Raw genomic sequence first — 24,582 nt, 5'->3', positions numbered from 1 at the left:
AACACTGACTTCAAATATTCACTCAGTCATTTATGGCAGTCATTGTTGATTGTTTTGTAATTAACACAGTTTCATCTGTAGGTGGCGTACTAACATGTGTCCCAGACAAGTGTTTCTAGATAATAAATTAGCCGGGACTCATCTTGGGCTGACAACAACCCTGGAGTCAATAATTAAGTACAATAATCATGAGTGATGCTTGGTTTGATTTAGAATGAAAGTGAACTTTAAGTGACTTTTAGTAAACCACTCTTCTGTGGCACCTCTTCAGTTTGTATAATCTTGGACACATTGATTGCCTTGGTTGTCTAAATGAATTGTCTTGAAAATGCAGTTTTACATTTCAAGGCCCTATCTGGAATAGCTGCCATTCAGATCATATTTGCATTATTCTACATTGCACACATCTAAAAATGTGTAGGACTGTCGTTGGCAAGCTTTTGGCTTGGCGACATGTCGGGAAAAAGTCAATCCCGACGTCGACACGTTGTCGACAAAGACAACAAATCAGATCAACCAAATTGACCAATGGTCCCGACCGCCAAAACACTGTGATAGTCACAAAGTAGGCCTACCGTATGAAAAAACTCCGAAAAAGTAGGGATTGCCATTGAATACGCATGCTTGCTCATTAAAACATAAAATGCGCTCTCGAATAAGGGCAGTTTGGAAAAGACGGTTGGGGAAATGGTGTAGTATTCCATTTTTGTTCTCAAACTTCTCTTATTAAACTTTTGCAGCTTAGCCATTGCAATCACTGTGTGATGCTGCCATGCTCGAGCATACTGCTACATGCCTGGTAAACATTTTTTTCCTTGTCGACAATTTGACTAGTATTGTCGACTGTCAGGAAAATGTACCTTGCCGACAACATTGTTGACAAAGGCCTTGTCGACGACAGCCCTAACAATGTGACACCTGTCAGCTATTGCAGATAGGACTTTGTGCCCTAATACAAATTTTGGACCTTGCGTGGCCGGTGATATAGAGATGGTGCAGAGCATTATGATCACATGCATACCATAAATAAAATACACATGGCAGCTAATGGACATACATGTATGTTCCTGCTCCTACACCATGGAAATGTAATAGTGAACAAAAATGTCTCCATTTTCCCTCCTCTGCAGGAAAAAGCTGACCGCAATTGATAAACACAAGCAATCCATAGACAGTCTGAAAGAGAAGGATCCAGACTTCTACCAATTCTTGCAGGAAAATGACCAAGAGCTGCTCAACTTTGAGGATTCAGATGCAAGTGATGATGATGAGGAGGAGGAGGAGGATGAGGAAGCTGAATTTGATGAGGATGATAGTGATGAAGAAGGAGCAGTACATGAACTTCCTGCAGAATTAGAGGTGAGTTTATTTAAAAGGGCGTGGTCCAATTTATTCATGTCTTTATCTGTCTTACATTTAGATTTAGGTGTACCATTAAGGTGGTACTGACACCCCCTGATAAATTTTGTGATTAATTTTGCATTTTTCTCACAAATTAACTACACACTGGTAACAAAAGTTATGTATATTATAGGGCAAGGAATCCAATTACTTCACTGAAATTTCATGATTCAAGACAAGTGGTTCATTATATATGTTAAGAAATGAGGTACATTAGCTAGCGGTACCTCTTTTCTTATCATAAATACTGTACCGCTTGTCTTGAGTCACTGAAATTACAGTGTAATAAATGTTCAGGGGCCACAAACACATTCTAAATTTGTTTCTAAACAGATTGACGAGATCAATGTCAAAGACTCAGTATTGATATATACTCACAATTCCATTTGTACTTTGTGTACAGTAGAAGTGAAATGGAAATGCCACTCTTGAAGTTGGGTTAGGCTGTCTTCATCTGATGAGATTTCTATCCATACTTCAGTATTATAGGACTCAGTGATTTAATCATTCAAATGCAACAATCCAAAATATTGATTGTTTGTTATTACAGGAAGCTAGTGATAAGGAAGATGGAAGCAGTGAAGAGGAAGAAGACGGTAGTAAGAGGTCAAAGAGCAAGGGGATTGCAGTTACCATAGCAATGGTGGATAAATGGGGAGATCAGCTAGAGGTAAGGAGATAAGTACAGTCCTGCCTTTTTTCCGGCCATGATGGGACCAATCATTCATTGGCTGCATAAGTGAAAAATCAGCCACTGGTCCATACTTTCAGTCTTTGACATCTATACATACACACATGGTTTGTCAGTTGGCAAAAGGTGTTTACCAGCTGTAAACACCTTGGGCAAGCTGTAACGCTACAGGCACTTGCCGTATGTCCAGTTGTAAAGACAGCCTCAAATTATTATAGGTTAATAACTGCGCATTAGAGTCATTTCATGCCAACTCACCCAAATAATCATTCAAATGCAATAATCCAAAATACACCCATTTCATGCCAACTCACCCAAATAACTGCGCATTAGAGTCATTTCATGCCAACTCACCCAAATTTCTGGCAAGTTGGCAGGTAACCCATTCAGAATTTGATGTTACTTCATCAAAGTGTTTCATTTTGGTCACAATGATTGCACCGAAAACGGCAACTTCATAGTCTATGTCGTTTTTTCGCTACAGCCTCTCGAAATTTTGCCAGCCCCCCCTCTTTTGCTCTGGTGCGTCACACCGCTGAAAAGTTGCGTGTTTATGTCCTCGTAACTTTGTAACAAAAGGGGGTATCAAACTACAAATTACTATTCTGGGTAACTTTAACCTAAATATAATGTTCAGATTCTGCCATCAAAAACACTGTATCTGCCTTACTTTTAACACACTGAGCCTCTCAAAATGCCCTTTTTTTTCTTTGGAATCGATGAATGTTCCGAGGTCCAAAGCAAAATGTTTATATTTTTCACAATGCCTGACATATAAATGATGCAAAGTTATTAACCGAATTCATAACACTACAGTCATTTTTAACTCATCACTCAACCAAATCTCAAGATTTTATTCTCTGAAATTTATTGAAATAAACAACTTATATTTCACCCTTCAAAAAGTCAAACAGGCTAAAACGGACTTAACAATTACAGCATTGCACAATCACGCCATGTGAAATATGGTATATGTGTGTGTGAAGTGTTCCGGCGCAACAGATGCGCGCATGCGGAAGTCATTGTACTGCGTCGGTGTGCGTATCATCTAACAAACAATTTCATTGGGATGCACATGTGGTGTGATACGCGGAGGTTATGAATTGATAATAATACCTGTACAAGATTAGAACAAAGGTTACTCCAAACGAATGTTGAACGTATTATCTGACATCACCATGTATTGCATTCTTTTGCACTCCACAGGACAACAGTGTGCAGGCATTGCGTGAGCTAGTAGAAGCCTTCAAAGCTGCCGTCTATGGGATGCCAGATGAGGAGGAAGAACAGGATGAAATAGAAATGAAATATGTTGTACAAGGAAGTAATGGTAAGGAAAAGGGCTATTCCATTTGATGAAACAAAATGTTATTGATGGTGTGCTAAAAATTAGAATAACATAAATCTAAATTCATTGAACAGAAATCCTCCAATAAAACAAGGTAAACAAAATATTAAACTTATTTACCATGTTGGCCGGCAGGCTGACCTGTACCGATGTATTTTGACTTTGTTTACCTGTGATAGTGAAAATATTTATGAGGTTTAGTAAAACAAATGCAACATGTTCCATTTCGGGGAGGTATTCAAAACTACTGGTCCCTCGGTGTTGGATGATTTGACTACTTCCTAAGTAATCAAATCATTCTAAAGTCTTGATGTATAGGAAGAGGTGTCCTTCTGATCTTTCATATGAGTCTAGATTAGACGAATTTGGATTACTTAAAACATGCGACTTATTTGATTTGTTAAGGTTGATCTTCTGCTTTAAATTGATTAATGGAATTGGTCCTTCTTCTTCCTTTTGCCAATTTTTCAAGCCTTCTAAGGTTAAAGAGCTTAGATATCTCCACTGTAGTTCTCATACCAATGCCTTTTTCAATTCTGTTTTTGTTTCCTTTCCACGTTTGTGGAATGAACTTCCCACTGATGTCCGCTCTCGCCCTCCCTTAACTTGTTTAAGGCAATGTGTAAAGAACATTTTATGATGTAATTATGTTTTTCATATGCATGTATATCTAAAAATGTTTTGGAAACTTACATAGTTCCAATAGTTGTATAATTTGAGTTACATGTAGGCCCACTCTAAGGTAGTAACATTGTTCACATGTGTATTAATTTATTTTGCTGCCGCGGCCTATCTTGTGCTCTGTTGATACATCCTATGTGCATATGTTATGTCTTAGAGTGTTCACTCTTTTTTTTTTCTTAAAATGTTTTTTATTTTAATGTGTACATGTATCTTGAATTTATTATTATTTTTATATGTACTTATAATCAGGAAAGAAGAACACATTGTGTTTGGACTGTTTAGTCTATTTCTTCTTTCCTGGATTGTCATTTAAATTGCTTTTAGTGGTTTTTTTTCATGTTTGTAATTTTTTTTCATGTTTGTAATTTATGACAATTGAAATAAATATTATTATTATCCAACACCGAGGGACCAGTAGTTTTGAATACCTCCCCTCAAAACATGTTTTATTTGTATACTGTATAATAATCTTTCTCTTTGTTTCGCATTACGAGACCTGGTAATCACTTATTTGTCTATCAGTATGTCCAAGCTATTTCTCAGGACCTGGTAGGGCTATAAGAATGAAACTTGGTGTGGTAAGAGGGTTACAATGATCAATTCATGTGTCATTTGCCTGTTTGATTAGTTCTATCTTTTTCTCTTTTTTCAGTATTTAATGCTATCATAAGTCTGTGCCTGAAAGGTGTGCATCCAATGCTGCAGAATTTATTGAAGATGGATGCTAATACAACTAAAAGGTAAGAATTGAATAATTGGTGGTGTGTTTGTTGGGGTGTTTGTGTGCATGTTTGAAGAAGGACACACACAAGAGAAATCTGTGTGTAACACCGAAGACACACTGGACATTTACAGTTCCTGAACAGTGTTACTAGAAAGTAGATCAACATAACTGATCTTGACTTTGCAGACAACATTGCGCTACTATCTGATACTGCCAGCCAAGCACAGGAATTGCTCAAAAACGTAGAAAATGCTGCACTTTGCTTGGCTTTACACATGAATGTGAAGAAAGCACAATTCATGGTGTACAACCATCCAACATAGGTTGAAATCCAAACCGAGGATGGCAGCTTACTGTAAGAAGTTAAAGACATCAAGTACTTGTGGTCGTGGGTCAGGAGTACTGAGCAAGACATCAAAGTAAGAAAGGCAATGGCTTTGAAAGGTTGTAACAAGCTCAATAATGAATTAAAGTTTTAACTTCAACACTACACTAATTTTCGCTCACCTGGAATGTTTTCACTAGTCCGACTAGCGTCTTCAGCAGATGGTGATGCTGTCATCTACAATGGGGATATTCCTCACTAATGACGTCAAGCCATCCACATAAGGACTCAAAAACCAAGACTAAATCGTGATCAAGGACTTGAAATAGATCCTATTTGGGATAACCTGCTGATGCCCAGGGGGGGGCGGCGCTACATCGTAACATCCTATGACGTCATTCTGTCAATCACATGACTACCACTACGTATGAATATCCACTCATAAGCTCAATAATATTTGGAATCTTCCTTACCAACACAACTCAAAATGCACCTGTTCCAAGCCACTGTTGAAAGCATCCTACTGTGTGGTTGTGAAACCTGGACCATCACCAAGAAAATTGACAAAGCAATGGATGGATGCTATACAAAAATGTTACAATCGGCACTAAATGTGAGCTGGAAAATGCATATGACCAATAAAGAACAGTTAACCAACCCAAAGTGTTACAATTAAACAAGGCAACAAATAAACACAAATGCTGATTGACACACATCCCGGGGTGGGTTTGCCTTGCATTACTTCCTAACATAACGAGGACCTAAATACGCGTCCTCGCTACGGAAACCTAATTAAACAGCGAAAAATGAGGTCTTATACCTGCCCCATATATAGCTTAAGTTTGACACTTGTTCGGTTTAACCGATTTTTTGAGGGCTTGACATGACGACACATCGAGGACATTTGGACTTTCGTAATTTTTCAGATCCTCGGTAGCATTAGTACGGCAAGTGGGGGTGTGCTGGCATGGGATTTGAAACAGCTCCCACTAGTAAACAGTGCTTAAACCTGGGTACTAATGCAGGCAGCCAAGGTATACAATACACACAAATTATTAACTCATATTACTTGTCTATACTCCATATCTGTTGTTTCATTCTGTGCCTTTTAAGGGATGGGGAAATTTATTTTTAAATTGAGGAGAAATGGGAGGATTTTGGCATGTTTGCTGTGATTGTTTGCCTAGCAATATTGATCACAAGTACACAATTGATGGTGCATATCAAAGACCAAACTCTATATTTTCATATTTGAGCATGATCACTTCTGTAAGGTCATGGGAAATTATGTAAATCGTCTTTATATTAGATGTTGCATATCGGCTCATGCACTTTTTTTTGTACCCACTATTTCACAAAGTCCCTGTACTCTGATGACCCCATGACTTTTTGCTGGTATGTTGAGCACTTTAAACAAAGAATTATAGTACTTACCTCCTACTTTAGGAACGTACATATGCCTTAATGTATGTCGACCATGTCAACAACCTAGTGTAGTTTTACATGGTTGGAAAAGTCTATTTCCTTTCGCTATTTTGCCAATCAAAATTCATAAATTCTGGCAGCAAGGAAACACAAATTTTTATGTATTCAATGTGTCCTTTGCGTTTAAATAGTTCAGTTTATTGTGCTTCTATACGCCATATTTACTGAATTGATGATACGAGCTGATACAGAATTTTTGAACCCAAATTCCTTGAAATATACATTACCTTTTCAACTTCTCGCCACGAAATTGGATTCATAAGAAGGTCAAATACAAGCCTTCTACTATGGTTGCTATCATCATCTCGATTGGTGTCTTGTGTTAGTATTATTCCATATTTTGCTGGTAGAAGTTCAATGAAACACTACATAATTTACGACTTCTGTCACTTGCGTTATTAACTCGATGTGTTTACTATATTGTCGCTCCGACCAGTCTATTAGCTATTCTATACACTTTTCAATAGCCTTATTGTGATGTGCGGGAGTTTTAAAAGCCGAGCCCTGAACAAAATATAATGCAAGCACCCCGGGGCCATCAACTTTAGAAGTGACGGTATGTGCCTGTCAATATATGCCCCTCTTTTGAAGTCGACTATACCCGATGACCATGCCCCTTCAGTTTTCAAAATATTATACCCATGACCCCTTTTTCATTTTGATTGTACATAATGACCCCTTTAAAAAAAATACAAAAACCCAACGTTTTGTACTGATATGCCCCTACTTCGCGACGCTTGTAGGCACATACCCATCAATTCTTAAGTTGAGTGCCCCGGGCGAGCGCATACTGCGGGCCAATGAACAATGAGATAGCGGCTTTTCTGAATATTTTTTTTGAGTTTTTTAATGACGAGTTATTATATGGTAGAATAGGAGTTACAGCAGAGTGAGGTATTTGGGACATGGGGATATGTTTGAAGTCGATGGCGTGTGGATGTGGGTGCTTCGCGGTGTGTCAGGTGTGGGGTGGGGGTGTGTGTGTGTATTATTATGATAATATGTCCTCCCATAGAACTGTATGTTAAATGGCCAAAATAACCAGTGGGGTTTCTTTCACTTCACCTTGTTATTTCAACTTAAAATGGACAGCAACCCTTCCCGGTAGTTATTACTAACATTATTTCAACATTTTGAATAAAGAATAACAAAATTGAAATCATACATTAAGGCTTTAAGTAACTTCTCTTCTGTTGAATTATGCCTGTATTTTAGGCTGTCATTACCATCAAGTTCTAAAGGATGGAAGAATGTACACAATGATGTCAGAGAATATCTCTTGCAACTTATACAGGTATGTACTGATGGTGCTGTCCTATTAACCCCATGAGAACTACCTGCCGATTGGCCAAAAAGAAGTTTTCATTATCAATTGGCCCAATCAGCAACATTGTTAGAATAATTTCACCACACAAAAAATTGAGGTGAATTATTTGCAAAGCTCCATTCTGATTGGTGATTAAAGTGAAGATATCATGTAATTGACCAATCAGAGGCAATGTTAGATCTGCAGGTAGTGCTCAGGGGGGTTAAACATGCTTGCTTACTGGCTTATTTTGAGTGTTTTTCCCAACAGAGGAAGTATCTCGCAAATGAATTTTACTTGCAGTTGTGATCGTTTGTAGACCCCTGAAACCAAGCATGGTCCACCATTGCAGAGAGGTCCACAGTAGTGTTACTTTGAATCAGAAAATGAATTTCAATTCAATTAAGATTCAATTCTTATTTAATAAAATCATTTTGATGCAATTTCAATTCAATTCTTTTCTGGTTTAAATCATTTTGATTCAATTCCAATTCAATGCATTGAAATTAACTGCTAAACAATTTCAATTCCAATTCACAGCATTTTAATTCAATTCATATTCAATTCTTATTACCAACACTGATACATTTTACCGAGCATTTGGCTAAAAGCAGTCCAGGAAGAAAAGTTTATTGTAACTGATAAGCTGACAATACTGGTGAAATGGCAGAATCAAAATACATGTTGTATGCATTTTTTATTCAATGCATTGAATTGAAATGAAATAATACAAACATTTCGATTCAATGCATTGAATTGAAATGAAAAAAATAAACATTTCAATTCACTGAATTGAAATGAAAAAAGGCCAAAATCAAATTCAATTCAATTCCTATTCCAATGCATTGAAATAACACTAGTGCACAGTTTAAATGTACCTGTTTTTGATTATTGTGGGTTTGGCCAATGGGAGCTGTCATTGCTTAGGTGCTAGAAAACACAAAATGTGATTTAGGTTCATTGTGTTGTTGGCCAGCAATCAGAGTAGATCATACAAATTTACTTTTTTAGTTTACACCAGTATCGTCTTTAATTACTGTATTTGACTTTTCTGCTTCAATTTGTATTTGCACACTTCTAGCTGTTGGCCCACATGGTAGACCCAGCGATTGTCTGTGTTGTACTGAGACATATACATAAACTTATACCATACTACTGCTGCTTTCCAAAGATGACAAGATCACTTATTAAGGTAAGAAATAGTAGAAATATTTTGGAATTGTGTAGGTCAGTTTGTAAAGAACCAAGTGATCACTTGTGATTCACTCAGCAAGTGATTCAAGTGAGGCCTACTTCGTGCAGTTTATAGGACGGGAAAGGAAACACTTGAGCTTGTTCTATGTACACTCTGACCACCTTGGCCAGTTGATTGTGTCTTGTACTATGAAATTGTGAGAAATGTGGCCTTATGAACTACAAGGAAAAGATTTGGTTAAAAGAAAAATCATCGGATTTATTGATCACCCTACGCTGTGACCCAAACTCAGAGTGAAGATCTTTGTAGTGCACTGTCAGATGCACAAAATTGTACAGGAAGTCACTGATCACAGTGGCTCAAATCATTCCATAAACCATTCCAGGAATGGTTGCAAATTAGGGGTATGGGAAGACCCATACTGAACATGTTTAACATGTTGCACTCATGTGTACAGTTTACAGAAGAAGCAACACATCTGGAAATGTAGCATGTTTAAGTCCATTTAATCCAATAACATTATTTTTATGAGGACAGATTAGTGACATTCACCCACTAGACAGGGATTGTATTGCACCATATCCCACAATGCAAATTGATTCTGGTGACCTTCAGGAGCAGGTGGTGTTAACTTACGCAGAATAAGTGTAAAGTCCTAGTGCATGCATGTTGGGATATTATCTGATATTGAGATATCTTGCTATGTGGTAGGTATCATGTTACAAGTTTACCACAGACTTTGTCCAAAGCTGGACTGGCCAACCACTAGGATCCACAACATGCTCATCTATACACCAAGACATTTAAACATTCATTGAATGACCTTTGAAAATTTGGGTACAAAAAATCATACTCTGCAACTTGAGGTCAAATTTAGCACTGTGATTGTTTCATTGAGGTTATTGAACTATGCCATTGGGACGAGGCCATTGTAGGCCATAGTGAACATTGTTTCTTGAACTAACATAGTTTCATACTTGGTTTCCAATAATTATTTTACAGAAATTAGTGCCTTTTTGGAGTACAGGAGAAGAGACTGTAAGAGTTGTAGCTTTCTTAGGATTATTTACAATTCCAAGATATATGAAGAAACCGCAGTGGCTGGAACTCATCCTTAAGGTATGTGGGGTGCACTTCTTTGCATATGTGTGTATGTATGTGTGGGGGGGGGGGGGGGGGGGGGGTGTGTGCACAGGTTTGTAATCACCTGCTTCTGCTGTTTTTTATCAACCAACAGGACAACTTGGGTCTATTGCCACAAGTTAAAATCAAAATCTGATGCACAAATTTTGAGAGGTGTTTTGGAGGGGTAGTTACTAACAAATGGTGTGCATAAACCTGTATTGTATCTTTAGAAGTGTTTTAGAGTGAATAGGCTGACTTTGGCTGGGTATTGATGACCTTTTGTTTGTTTGTTTGTATTATTTCCTCACACAGCAAATGTACATGGCATACGTCAAGAATACCAAGTTCACATCTCCAAGCACCTTACCTCTGATCACCTTCATGCAGAGATCAATGACAGAGATGTTTGCTGTCAATACACAGATCACCTACCAGCATGCGTTTGTCTATATACGACAGTTGGCTATACACTTAAGAAACGCCATTACAATTAAAAAGGTATGTAGGTTAGACCAGTAAAGTATTAGACTGGGCAGAGTGCCCTCCCCGTCGACAGCTCTTACTAAACAGCCCAGCTTGATTTACTGGGTAGATTTGCTGATGGCTAACCCGCTAAAAGCTTACTAAATGTTATGAACTCCTGTTTTAAAAGGCTATCGCTCAATAATTGTTGACATCACATAACCCCATTCTGGATCTTGGAAATGCTCACACTAAGAGAGAAAAATGCAAAAATAGGCACAACATTGGCCAGGGGTGTAGTGCCACCTTAATGTGCTCATTAGAAATTCCTTTGTAAGATGTAACTTTTAATTTTGATGTTTTTAACGGAAAAAGGCTAACCTTTATCCCTTTCTACTATGAATAATACTTTTTTTTTAATTAAAAAAAAAAAGTATAAGTTGCTGGAATGGGTCACATGTGATCCATCCCATATCCCATCAGACTGTTTAATCCTAAGCTTATTTACCACCACTATTTTCACACAGGATCAGTACCAATCTGTATACAATTGGCAGTATATACACTGTGTATGGCTGTGGTGCAGGGTACTCGGCACATTACACTCGGACCAATCCTTACAACCCCTCGTCTATCCATTGGTGCAGACATCAATAGGAGTTATCAAGTAAGTCGAACAGAAATGGGATTGTGGCACTGAGTACACTACAAGATTACTATTGGGCTGCCTGCACAGGAACACCGTCACCAAGGTACTTAGCTGGTACTGTGTAGTACCAGGGGAGTACCAGTGTAGTACCACTGCTGGTTGATACTGTGCAGTAGCAGTATTGGTACTGTGTAGGTACTCTGTGTGTACCAGCCTGGTACCTTGGCGACGGTGTACCTGTGCAGGTGCCGCAATAGGAATCTTGTAGTGTATATAGAAGGGGATTTTGGAGGAAACTGGGTGACCAGGATGGGGGGGGGGGTCAAAGTACTTAAGCATTGGTCAATATGTATGTCGCTCGTTAATGACTGCTGAAAATCATGACAGGAAAAGATGTGTGCCACTCTTGTTGCAGTCGTAAACTATAAAGCAACTTCCCATGCTTCTGTGTCAGGATGACAGGCTGTTTGTTTTAAAATACATACCAGGCCCTCTCACTTTGCGCCCGATAATGTGATATCTTTTGATCTAAGGGAGTATGGGTGTCCATCTTAGTAGCATAGATGTATCTCATAGTAGGTGCTTGTTGAGTTTGGAGGAGGATTATGTCAAATCAGGTCAAATATAAGGTTAAATTGCTATAAACCTTGACCTGTCCTGGGTTAATCCAGCTGGAACTCCTCCGCAATAGGAGGCCCAGTTCTTTGAACAAGTTCATTTGGATTGTTAGATTTAACTGTTAACATTGTTCATTTTATGCAAATCCAAGAAAAATGAAGATGTTAAACTCACACATTTTTAGTGCGAGTGGTTTCTTCAGACTGGCAAATCATCGCATCTGACTGCTTCCTTTTATAGGCAACAGGAACCGCTAAACTAAACAAGGATGAGGGGGCCTACTCACTCTACAACATCTTTGACCAACTCATCATGCCCTCCACGGTGCATCCTGTTGCCTATAAAAGGAAGCAGTCAGATGTGATGAGTTGCCAGTCTGAAGAAACCACTAGTGTAGTGGTGAAACGTCACATCTTCATTTTCTTTGATTAGCATAAAACAAACAATGTTAACAGGAGGCCCAGTATTTCGAGAATCACCTTCTATTTCCATCACAACCCTCCCTGTGACTGACGGGAACTGCCTTGTTGAAAATTACTTAATGGACACTTGTCCTATTTCTATCTTGTTTAGACTTATCCCAGCAGCCAAATACATACCTCTACGCTTCAGCATCATACGCGCCCTCAACATCTTATCAGAAGCAACGGACACCTTCATCCCATTGATACCTCACATACTCGACATCTTTGACTTGGTTGACTTCAACAAGAGACCTGTGGGGGTCAGCTTCCGACCTTTGAACTTTGCCGTAGCGCTGAAGTTGTCGACCAAGCAGCTTGCGGAGAAAGGATTTAAGGTAGGAGGAAATTCCTTACAGAATGAGGCTAGATAGTAGCATTTCAATAGTAAAGGTCAATGAACTCCATTCAACAATGATAACTCGAAAACTGTGTAAGTTGTGGAGTACATACCTACATGTATAGAGGTTATCCACTTCACTCATGTGTGACTTCTAACAAAAGGCGCTGGTTCACGTAGTATTCCTCATTCAAACCAATTCAATGCATGACCTCGGAGTTACCTGCATGACTTTGGTGGGCTATTTTGAAACAGTTATGGTTGCACATGCAGGTACTTCTTTTGAAAGTCCTAAACAAGGTATAGTAGTCGCTGATAGGATATGCAACTTATAGAACACTGATAACCTCTATAGACCATTTCGCTTCCTCCAGGCAGTGGGGTCAGTGCGTGCAGCTTTAAACCGTTTGTGTTGACTCGAGAACTGGCATGTTTACACATGCGATCACAGCTGGTGCACCTGTACACACGCCAATTAACTGCAGCAAAAATACTGACGTCACTGCCTAGAAGAAGCTATAGGGCAAGTCAGATTAGATGTACACAAAGGTATGCATTACAAATCACTTGAGATCCAAATGCTATTGATCTCAACTTCAACAATATATTGACAATCTGTGTACATTGATGTGAAGTCTGGTCTGAAGTTTGATCAGCTCGTAATAGGCGGGGAATGTTAGGCTTTTACCACTACGCCGAAAAGTAGACCAATTTTCAAGAGTGCTATTAGTTGACCTGTCTGATCTATATTTTGTGTGTTAAAGAAAGTAGGCAAAGTATAGGACTTAATTTAATAATTTGTGATGCTTCTAGCGAGATGTCACAAGACAATTCTCAAAATAAAATATTTTGATATTAATCTGTTATGTTATAAGGCCCGCCTATTACGAGCTGATCAAAGTATATTTCAAGAGTGCTCATCTTACTGAAGGGTAAATCTGTGGCTCTAAGATGGCTGCACTGCAGGTGATCTACCAATGAAGTACTCCTTTCCTGTTACTTATTATTTTCCCTTTTTCTTTCCTTTCTGCAGGATGGTTTAATGGATGAGGTGTATGAGTTGTTATTGGAGCATCTCGTTGTTCACAGTCATTCCATATCATTCCCTGAGCTGGCTTTACCAGTCATACTCAAGGTGAGTGGACTATGTGTGTAGGGTGTGTGTGGGGGGGGGAGGGGTGTATGCATTGTTGTTTTAGTGGCGGCCTTTGCAACCAGATTCCGATAGAGACTGCATAGTTGGGTCCAAAATGACATTTTGCCCATATTTGTTATTAAACACATATTTTTAGAACTGTGATCTTATCACAATGGCGCAGTACAATGACAAGGGTGCCGATAGTCACTCACACTATGGCGCACAATTAAGTTGCGTGAGAGTATTTTTAGAAGGCCAACACGATAACGAGCAGTAAGTTTTTCAGTCGTCAATACAAGCATAGTGCAAATATGCGCAGTGTAGACTTATGAAACAAAGCACATTTAGTGATATTTAAATAAATCACCCAATATATATTTGTTTAACCACAACAGCTGAAGGCGTTCATAAAGGGTAGCCGTATTCCCACCTATTCCAAACTGATGAAAGGCCTGCTCGATAAAATTCAAGAAAACTGCAGAGAGATAACGCAGAAAAGAGATGCCGTCACATTTGGGCTTGCAGACGACCAGTCTCTGGTAAGTAATTTTCTGCCCAGGTATCCTATATAATTTATGGGCGTGTACCCGGGGTACATTGTACAAGTATCACCAGAGATCAATTCAAAGCGGAGGGTGAAATTTGCACTTATTTTTTTTAATGGTCTCCAAACAGATGTGTATATAGCAATATTTTATTGGAAATATATATCTGCAAAAATATTGAACTCTGGTTTGATATACATCATGTGGGCCACATATTATCGGAAATTTGATCTGTAAGTGCAAGTTTATGCAAGAATGTGCTTAAATATTTACCGTATGAACTGTTTACTCTAATGTGGCGATGAATTGGATGGAAATTAAGTTAGAGTAGGCTTTGTCCATACAATTTCACAATCATGACATGCCAGTTCTAAGCTTACTTACCATGCTTACATGCAATTTCATGGACATTTTTGCATTACAGTCAAGTTTTAAAGGTGGGGGCAATTTCTAAGAGGGAAGCTTAAATTAAAAAATATCCGGAGAATGCATCCACCTCCGAAGGAAAATTAGTTTATCCTATGTGATGGTTACACATTCCAAAAACACTGCACATGCAATGTGCAATTATACACTTTCAGTGCACTCCATGTAATTTTCTAAAATCTTTCCAAGTTTCCTGTTTGGATAAGTGGTTCTAGATCTGGAATCATGTTGCATTATGGCTTCTTATGTTTTCAGAGAGCTTGGGAAAACAAGATCAAAGACAAAGGAACTAGCTTAAGTAAACTATACACTACCTACAAGCCACTGAGAGAAAGGGAACTGAAAACGGAAGAAGCAGGAAAGGACAGGGTAAGTGTGGTGAATAGGAGGCAAACACTAGTTGTAGGTTAATATCTGCACATCGGTTGTATGTTGGGTATTGTGATAAATCTGAATATATCCCAAGCAGGGTTTACTTTAACACGCAAATCATGCATATTTACACGTTTACACACTTTGCAGACCCCTTCAAAGTCCAAGGCGTACAAAATCTTGAAAACGTATGTGTTCAAATATTGCATGATTTGAATATAGAGACACCCGATATTGTGCATATGTGCCCATCCACCACAAACTGGTCGTAAAGTCTGCATTTTCCATTTTGAGATACAATCAAAAACAGTATATGGATTTCTATGTAAAATATAATTATGAGAAATTTGACCTTTGATGAACCATAACTTCACTTCCAGATGTCGGATGAAGCTGGTTGAGGTATCATTGTTAAGCTAAAAGTGCATGCTTTCAGAATCTGCAATAAACAGAAAATGATCTAAAGCCGACTTTATTACCACTTCGTGGTGGATGGTCACATATATTATCAGCTTTTGGTGGCTTTATATTATTTTCTACATAAACAAAAGAAAAATGAACAGCAGCGTAAGCCAGCACACTCTTAAGTCACGACTCGTGACGCATACAGGGTGTCCCAGAAAAAATTACTGAGCAAATAAAATTGAACATAAGTCGAGAAATAGACATCAGAATCATAAAATCATAAAGCTTATTTTGTTGTGCATCACATACGAAAATTTGATTTGATTTGGTTGACTGGTTGCGAAGAAATGAACGATTACATAATGTGTGCATCAATTCAGTTCATTCCAAGTTTGATCAACAGACGCTTTTTTCATACTCGCTCACAGCTGCCTAAAGTGTGTATATCTCATTAAATTTAGTCCATATTATCTATTTTATAATCGAACGGTGTTATGTCATTCATGCTTTCACTGAAGATGAATAACAGTTTGTCCGTAAAACTTTGATTTCTGCAATTGGAAGCTTTCCAACTTCAATTCTTCATGTTGTGCAAATATGTTATATTTTAACTTTCTAAAGAACATTTGAGACAAGAATAACAATGATCAAGTGCTTACAGCTTTACCTGTGATTTTTGATACCAATATCATTACTGTCAAAGTTTTAAAAGATTTGAACTTTGCATTACGATTTCTTGAAAATATTCCAAAAACAATAATGTGTGTGAGAAATTTTTAAGCCAGCTGGAATTCTTTATGCAATAATTCTTTATGCAACATTAACGAAAAATATATATTTACAAGTACCGAGCATCATTTTACAAGCAAGCTTTCATTTTCAATATCGTGCAGGTTTTCAAATTTGAACAAAACCTAATTAAATGTTTTGCAAGAAACAGATTGTTTAAAAAGAATGAGTATTTCACAGAAGAAAATATGAAGCCCATTGACAGTTAATAACTAGTGTGCATTATGTTGAATGATCTTTCTTTCAAACTTGGAATGAAGTGAATTGACACATGCGTTATGTAATCGCTCATTTCTTCGCGATCAGTCAAACGATTCCAGCGAAATTAGCATATGAGATGCAGAATAAGATAGGCTACACGCTGATGTTTAGATTTTTGGATTCTGATGTCTATTTCTCGACTTACGTTCAAATTTGTTCGCCCGGTAATTTTTTCTGGGACACCCTGTATACATGTACATTTATTATAGCTGACCTGAACGTTGCTTTTCATTATTGAGATGATATTTGTTGGTAGCCTTTGACCTCTGCACAACCTCCATACATTGATACTTCAATATGAAATGGATCTAGTTATAGGGCTGGTACTTCACAGTAAGAGGCATTCGATGAGAGCACTTGGACTCCAAAAACACACACATTGTTAAAAATGTCTTCCAAAATAAAATAAAAAATACCCCTTGGGCAATGTGAATTTGGACCCCTCCAGAGGAAAATTTGAAAATACCCCTTCAGCAAAATACTAAAGAAAACCCTGATCCCGAGGGGCTTATTCCGAGATATAGTACATAATGTATTTTGACTCTGGAGGCAGATATGGGGCTATTCTATTTAAAATCTATGAAAAGGATTAAAGGTCATATATTGCTAGGACAACATCATATCATTGGCCAGCTAATATTATGAAGACAATGAAAATGACTTCTTTTTTGAGAAAATAAAAAACAAAAACAAAAACACCAACTTAAGCGGTGAGTACCTTTGAACGAGACAGATTTGACCTAGAAAGAAGTTGACGTCATGAAATGAGATGTGCCCGCTTTGAGAAAAGGGACTGTAAACGATCTCAATGCACAGAACGTACACTGTTGTTGTCCTCAGAAAAAAGTCTAATTAAGTGTTACAAATTTAATGGTTTTTAAACATATGGATAAAATCAGCCGCTTCTTTTTTATATATTAGTAAATTGTGATTTTACTATTCATATGTATATGAAGTTTTTGAGAAATATTTGGACTAAATGATAAAAAATATTTTAGACCAATTTTACCGTGCAATTTTAAAATTGGAGCGTGATGTATATATCAATATTGTATTTATTATGCAAATAAACAATTTCAATGGCCTTTTGTTCAAACCTTCCCAATTTCTCATGGAATAAGGTCGCATATTATACACATGACTGAATGTCAAAAGAGCTCATATCCAGGGCTCATGTGTATATAACATGACTCTTCATTTACTGTGACGTCACCTGCCATGGAAATCAATTTTGCTTCGAGCGGGGAAGGACCGTAAATTGGTGTACAAGGCAGAATTTACAAACACAATTTCTCTTTTTTCAGGAGAAATACGAACAAAAAAATTGCAATGAGTGTCAACTTGTAATGTAATAATTATTCTCTTCGAATGGAGTTAAACTTGTTTTTGCAATAGATATGCCCTTTAATCGTCCACACTGGGGGTGTACATAGATTTCAAATGGAATCTCCCATTCAGGTAATCCTCATTTGAAATTCACACTCCCTGATTGGAAGATGTCTTTCATAGGGGGTGTATGGATTTCAACTGGAATAGACTATTGCTTGAAATGGCCTGCTCACAAATAGAATAGCGGTATCTACAGTGATTCTGTGATTTTCAGTATTTATTTCACTTGTGATTTTCTTCAAAACAAAAGATTTGATTATAAATAATTATATAATATTGTTCTATTATTCTTTTATGTTGCAGTTGTTGGATCTCAACTTCCCAACAGTGGAGAAACGTGAGAAGCAGAGAAAGATGAAAGAAGCAGACAAAGAGGACTTCAAGGAACTTTTTGAGGAGGACAGCGACTCTGAGGACGACATCTTGGTACGGGCCGAGAAGAAAGGACAGAGGCTGCAAGAGGACAGAAAGAAAGGCAAGAAACGCAAGAAACAAACTGATGAAGACTTTGATGAAGATGAGGATGACTCCGATTTGGACATTTCAGACGATGATGAATTTGATGATGAAAGTGAAGACGATGATGATGGTGAGGATGATAGTGATGGTATGGATGCAGATGATTTGGGTTCAGATGGAGATCTCAAGGTAAACAAAGGTACTACATCCCAAGGTACCACATCAATGAGGACTAAAGAAACCAAGAAACAGGTAGACCTAGATGTAATGGATGATGTTGAGGATGTTGTGGAGGACTTCAAGCTCTGGTCTGATGATGAGGATGATGGGGCGAAAGGAGAAAAGAAACGTAAGAAGGGAAAGGGTGAGAAAGTTAAGAGTAAGATGAGTGGTAAAGGAAAGGGTAAGAAGAAGTTTGGCCAGGGGAAATTTGGTAAAGGGAAATTTGGCAAAGGGAATGTGAATAGTAAGAAACCCAAGTTGGAAGGAAAAGTTTGATTATGTATCAGAATGCAGCAGAAGATAACACGTGTAAGGGTCTTTAACCCCCTTAGCACTACCTGCCGATCTAACATTGCCTCTGGTTGGTCAATTACATGATATCTTTACTTTAATCACCAATCAGAATGGAGCTTTGCAAATAATTCGCCCCAATTTTTTTGCATGGTTGAAATTATTCGAACAATGTTGCTGATTGGTCCAATTAATAATGGAAATTTCTTTTTAGCCAATTGGCAGGTAGTTCTCTTGGGGTTAATTTGCTTCACTTCGGGTTCAGTAGAGACATAGGTGGATATTTCAGTCCAGAATCGCACATGTTAATTAAATTCGGCAGAGCGTATTACACACATGTATACAAAGGCGGTTAAATGGCACACTTGCTGCGCAATCGCGTAAAAACACTTCACTACCAAACTACTGAACTCGATATTCAATTTGAAACAATTACAAAGTAGGGACAAAAGTTTGTCCAAATCATGCAAACTAATAGACCCCTCAGGGAACTAACTGAAAGATTGATGACTTTCTATAAATGAAACTGGTTTCCTAAAGTATAATCATGAAATATATATGTTGCCCTTCTCCTTTCAAATGTAATAGCACTGACCTACTCCCTCCCAATGAAACTAGATAAGTTTTCAGGACATCGTCAATCTTTTTGTCTGTACCCGTAAGGTCAGAGTATTCCGTCGGTCGGAATATTGTCCTAACTTTGCTATTCCCCAACCTCCCTCTGACACTGAAGTGAAAGATTGCATTGTGATAAATGGGAAAGTAAACAGAATTTGAATTAACAGCAGCCTAATCTTTTAATGAAAAAGTTCCAACTTGTAAAATATTGTCCAGTTGGATATTCTCTCAATTTCTAAATAATGAAGTTCCCTATTCCCTCCAATGCAAAGTTTCACTCCGGATCCAGGGAGTAAGGTTGATAGATGGAGTAAAAGCCCAGAGATGTCCGACCGACAGAATAGTTGAATGTTTTGAGGGGAACCGATACAGCTGTCTTTTTGTTATTGTTTAATTTTTGTTTTGTTATTGTTAGATTTTTGTTTTGTTATACTGCAGCCATAACACAAGGAAAGTCCCTAAGAAAGCTAATAATCAAGTTCTCAGTTTATGTAGACAAATCCAAAATTTTTACTCACTTCAACAGTTTCATCACCTGGGTTGGGTGACATTAATGAGATGATTCATAGATTTTCCTGCAAAAAAGTTTGGTGGGTATGTTCCCGTAATTTTGAGGTGGTGGGTCTTTGGGAGCTGATGGTGTACTGGTAAAGGGGGTCTTTTGGAGCTGCAATCAAGTAAAATGGGGACTTTTGGAGCTGCAATCAGTCAAAATCAAGGCAGAAATATGAGGAATTTTGGAGTCTTTTAGAGCTGAAATTATCAAAATCAAGGGCCTTTCAGAGCTCTATTTTGGTCAAATATAGGAGGTCTTTCGGAATTGCGAATTCCAAAAAGGTGGGTCTTTCCGAAGGGAACATACCTGTATGGTCATTTGTGTTACTTTGTAAGTCCCCCCCCCCCGGGTTCAGTGATGGCGACATGGTCAGTGAAATGAGTAGACATTTTGGATTTGTCTACATAAACTGAGAACTTAATTTACTGCACAATCCTGATGAATATATTCCAAGAAAATGAGAATGTGAAATACCACATTTTTGCATCTTCTGTTTTCTGTCTTACATTGAGGCCTTTCATCAGATTTTGAGTTGTATTGCTGCAGCAGTTTTGATATGAGAAGCAAAAAGTGCATAACAATGCCCATAGGATAGTACATAATCACAGTGTTTTTGTTCACACTATCTAAATGAAGCATATCAATTTGACTGGGCCTGGGGTAAGGCTGAGTAAAAAAATAAACAAGTTTAGCGTCCCCGCCCTCCCCCTTATTTGGAGATTTTCAAATTTCTTTTTATTTTGTAGATTTGTATTTATAACTTCTTAAAGATGTTTGAGAAGTTGAAATTTTGTATACATGTACAGCCTTGCAAATGTTTAAGTTCCACAGGATGGGCCTACCTTCCAAAAAAAAGTGCCTCCTCATTTTTGGATATCATTCGCAACACCGAATGCTCAAAATAAGGCATTAAATATTGGTATTTAGGGCAGTTTCATTTAAAAAGAAAGCCCCTCCTCCTTCCCTTTTTCAAAACACCAGGATGCTAAACATGTTTTTATTTTTACTTGGCCTAATGAGACAAATATGAGCTTTCTTCTGACACCAAATGTCAGTTTTTATGGGAAACAATGAGGGATGAGACTGTTGATTGGATCACAGTCACACCCCTTCAATTGGCAGAAAGTACAGACTTCACAAGATTAACTTATTTTCAGTTATTTTCAGTTTTATTATAAATCACTTGGAATGACATACATATAACACATTATTTTCATGGTTTATATTTGCATAATATAAACAAATCTATGACTTGATAAAAAAATTATTTCTTATGATAACAAGTTAATGTTACGTTTTAAATATATGGTCATTTTAAACAATAAAATTTTCTTTTAAAACTCACATTTGTTTGTAACACACATTGTAAATTTTGATTCTTTAAGGCGTGTTGGAGTAGTCATGGTCGTTCACTCAAAAAATAAATTTTAATTGTCTAGATTAGTGGATTCAAGTTATATTATGTCTTGAAGATTTGAATGGGCATGGAATGCAAAACACACACTTTCAAAAAGTGCTTAATGTATTGTGGTTCTTGAGATTTGTTTTCAACACATCATAACTCAAGAACCACAAGACATACAAAAGTGTAACTGATATTTGAATTCTTCGACAAAGCCAGTTCAAAATAACCGCAATTTATGCATGAGGTCATTGCTATTTACCAGATACCGTGATTCGACCAATTCACAAGAGCTAATTTCTCTCTCTGGCCTATGCCTCGTGAAGAAACATGTTTTGTTCAGGCTCTGGTTGTGTGATAGCCCTGGTCAAATCTTTTGTAATGCATATTGTAGGTTATTTTTTTGACAGGTGAACTGGTAGCTATAGTCTGCACACCTTCCCCGAGTCAGTAAAGTGAAATCAAATTTTGAGATTTACTCAAAAACTGTTTAATTTTTCCTGGAATCTGTTATGCTAGTTGTATTCCTTGCATCATTTCATTTATGAAAATGTAAAATATACTTCTCATCATTAAATTTAGAGATACAATAGAAAACATATATTATGTTTTGATGAATCCAAGTGTGTGAAAATATTGGATCCAACACATAATAATGATAAAATTGGATGCTTTACCCCAGTTTTAAAATATTGAACTTGACTACATCTCGTCCAATATTTTAAAACTCATAGCTCGACCAATAAATATGAGCTCAATCAATCCAATTTTATATCAATGTTTAAATTACTGACTCGAGGAAGGTATACAGACTATAGCTAAGATCCTACCCAGATCACAGTCAAGTAGTAAAAAGAATCGTACAATTTTTGGTCAATTCAAAGAAAAGAATCATTTCTATGATCTCATTACCTGAGTGCTTAGCTATGTTTAATCTTCTTGCACATATGATTTAAGAGTTTAACTTCAACACTACACTATTTTTCGCTCACCTGGAACGTTTTCACTAGTTCGACTAGCGTCTTCAGCAGATGGTGATGCTGTGATGATATCTTGTCTACAATCGGGATATCTCTCACTGATGACGTCATATGATTGACAGGATGACGTCATAGGATGTTACGATGTGGCGCCCCCCCCCCCCCCCCTGGGCATCAGCAAGTTATCCCAGATGGGGTCTATTTCTAGACCTTTGTCACGATTCAGTCTTGGTTTCTGAGTCCTTATGTGTATTGCTTCCAGAACTCTCACGGGAATATTCCTTTTGCTCCCGTTCAAGAACTTTTACATTTTCCCAGTCAATCTGGTGTCCTTTTGATCTTACGACGTGCTCCCTGACAGCTGATTTGGAGCTGCCAGCGGTGGATTTATGTTCACTGATCCTTTTCTCGATTGTAGACAAGATATCATCACAGCATCACCATCTGCTGAAGACGCTAGTCGAACTAGTGAAAACGTTCCAGGTGAGCGAAAAATAGTGTAGTGTTGAAGTTAAACTCTTTAATCATTTTATCTACCACTACGTATGAATATCCACTCGTATATTTCTTGCACATAGTTTGTTTGGAATTAATTGCACTAGTCTTTATAAAATGTAAAAAATACTCAAAAGTTTACAAAACATTACTTACATGAAAGAAGCACCATATTTGTGTGGGTGTGCGTATATTGCACATTTTGAAAAGAAAATCATTGGCACTCATTTTTATAAATGTAACAAAATTCAAAATATACTGGAAAGTTTATAAAGCACCAATTATATGCGTAAGAAAAGCACCAATTTTGTTTGGGGCCTATTGCAACCTATGAATGGAAACAATGAGTTGTTCCACTTAAAATCCATACACCCTCCGATGGAAGACATGTTCTTATCTCCCACACAGGGAGTGTGAATTTCAAATGGGATTCCTGAATGGGTGATTCCATTTGCATTCTACACTCCCTCTGTAGGGTATAGAGTGGATGTATGGATTTCAAATGAAATAGCACAGACATAAGACAAATCAGCATTGGAAATTTGCAATGCATTGTGGGACAGTTTTTGCAGGTTTGGGACACATTGCCCTCTGACCTAATGGGAAAATTCTGAAAAATTGGTTTTGTGCGTACAAAATATAATCTAAAATGTTTTGCAACAATAAAAAACAAACCCCAAAAAACATTATTATTTTATATATTATTTAAATATTTTCAATGATAACATTATGCCAGTAATAAATTAATTAATAATAATTACACCAATTTTCCCAATATGTCAGAGGTCAAAGTGTCCCAAAACTTCTCTCAAAAACCGGAAGTTACAATGGCGATTGGGCTTATTGACAGACCCCTTATCATGATAAATTAAAAACATGGGCAAAAAATTATTGAACAATGATATAAATGGAAAAAAGTTTTTATAAGGTATTACAAACATAAAATAAAAAAGGCTTTTTATAGACTAATAAATCTGGACCAACATAAAATAGACAAACTCTATCAAGATCATACAAGTATCTACTCTATAATTCATTAACACTACACAAGGCCAAAAAAAAATTGTTTGTTTGTCCATAGAGGCTTATGAAACAGTTGGGTCGGTAGGTCGGATTTTTTTTTTTTTTTTTTAGACATTGCACTTGAAACTGACAATTTGAAGACTGGTAAATAAGTCAAAACACACAGCACTTTACTGGTTTAACTCTTGAGATGGTTCTGCATGTTATACTGTTCATTTTCTTTGCATTTTCTTTTTTAAATTTATACTAACCTCTGTTTTATACGGTGTTCCATTGATGCCATACAAAAATAAAATCCAAAAAAAAAAAAAAAAAAAAAAATCCAAAAATCCAAAAAAAAAAAAATCCAAAAAAAAAAATCCAAAAAAAAAAAATAAAAAAATAAAAAAGACACGGT

The 24,582-nt window shown here is 37.2% G+C and overlaps 1 protein-coding gene across 1 annotated transcript in view; it reads left to right on the top strand.

The window, feature by feature from the left end:
* Positions 1 to 21,629, top strand: part of LOC140167893 (nucleolar complex protein 2 homolog) — a 30,892-nt gene extending 9,263 nt beyond the window's left edge. The window contains exons 3-16 of the mRNA XM_072191180.1: positions 1,131 to 1,359; positions 1,952 to 2,071; positions 3,299 to 3,422; positions 4,777 to 4,864; positions 7,874 to 7,952; positions 9,046 to 9,156; positions 10,162 to 10,278; positions 10,597 to 10,782; positions 11,274 to 11,413; positions 12,587 to 12,812; positions 13,848 to 13,949; positions 14,348 to 14,491; positions 15,179 to 15,292; positions 18,443 to 21,629. Of these exons, the coding sequence (XP_072047281.1) occupies positions 1,131 to 1,359; positions 1,952 to 2,071; positions 3,299 to 3,422; positions 4,777 to 4,864; positions 7,874 to 7,952; positions 9,046 to 9,156; positions 10,162 to 10,278; positions 10,597 to 10,782; positions 11,274 to 11,413; positions 12,587 to 12,812; positions 13,848 to 13,949; positions 14,348 to 14,491; positions 15,179 to 15,292; positions 18,443 to 19,096 (2,434 nt within the window). The 3' untranslated portion in view covers positions 19,097 to 21,629. The remainder of the gene's footprint in view (positions 1 to 1,130; positions 1,360 to 1,951; positions 2,072 to 3,298; positions 3,423 to 4,776; positions 4,865 to 7,873; positions 7,953 to 9,045; positions 9,157 to 10,161; positions 10,279 to 10,596; positions 10,783 to 11,273; positions 11,414 to 12,586; positions 12,813 to 13,847; positions 13,950 to 14,347; positions 14,492 to 15,178; positions 15,293 to 18,442) is intronic.
* The last annotated feature ends 2,953 nt before the right edge of the window (positions 21,630 to 24,582 follow it).

This window comes from Amphiura filiformis, chromosome 13 (assembly GCF_039555335.1).
Source record: "Amphiura filiformis chromosome 13, Afil_fr2py, whole genome shotgun sequence".
NCBI lineage: Eukaryota > Metazoa > Echinodermata > Ophiuroidea > Amphilepidida > Amphiuridae > Amphiura > Amphiura filiformis.
Note: the sequence above shows the minus strand (reverse complement) of the source record. Positions and strands in the feature narration are given on the sequence as shown.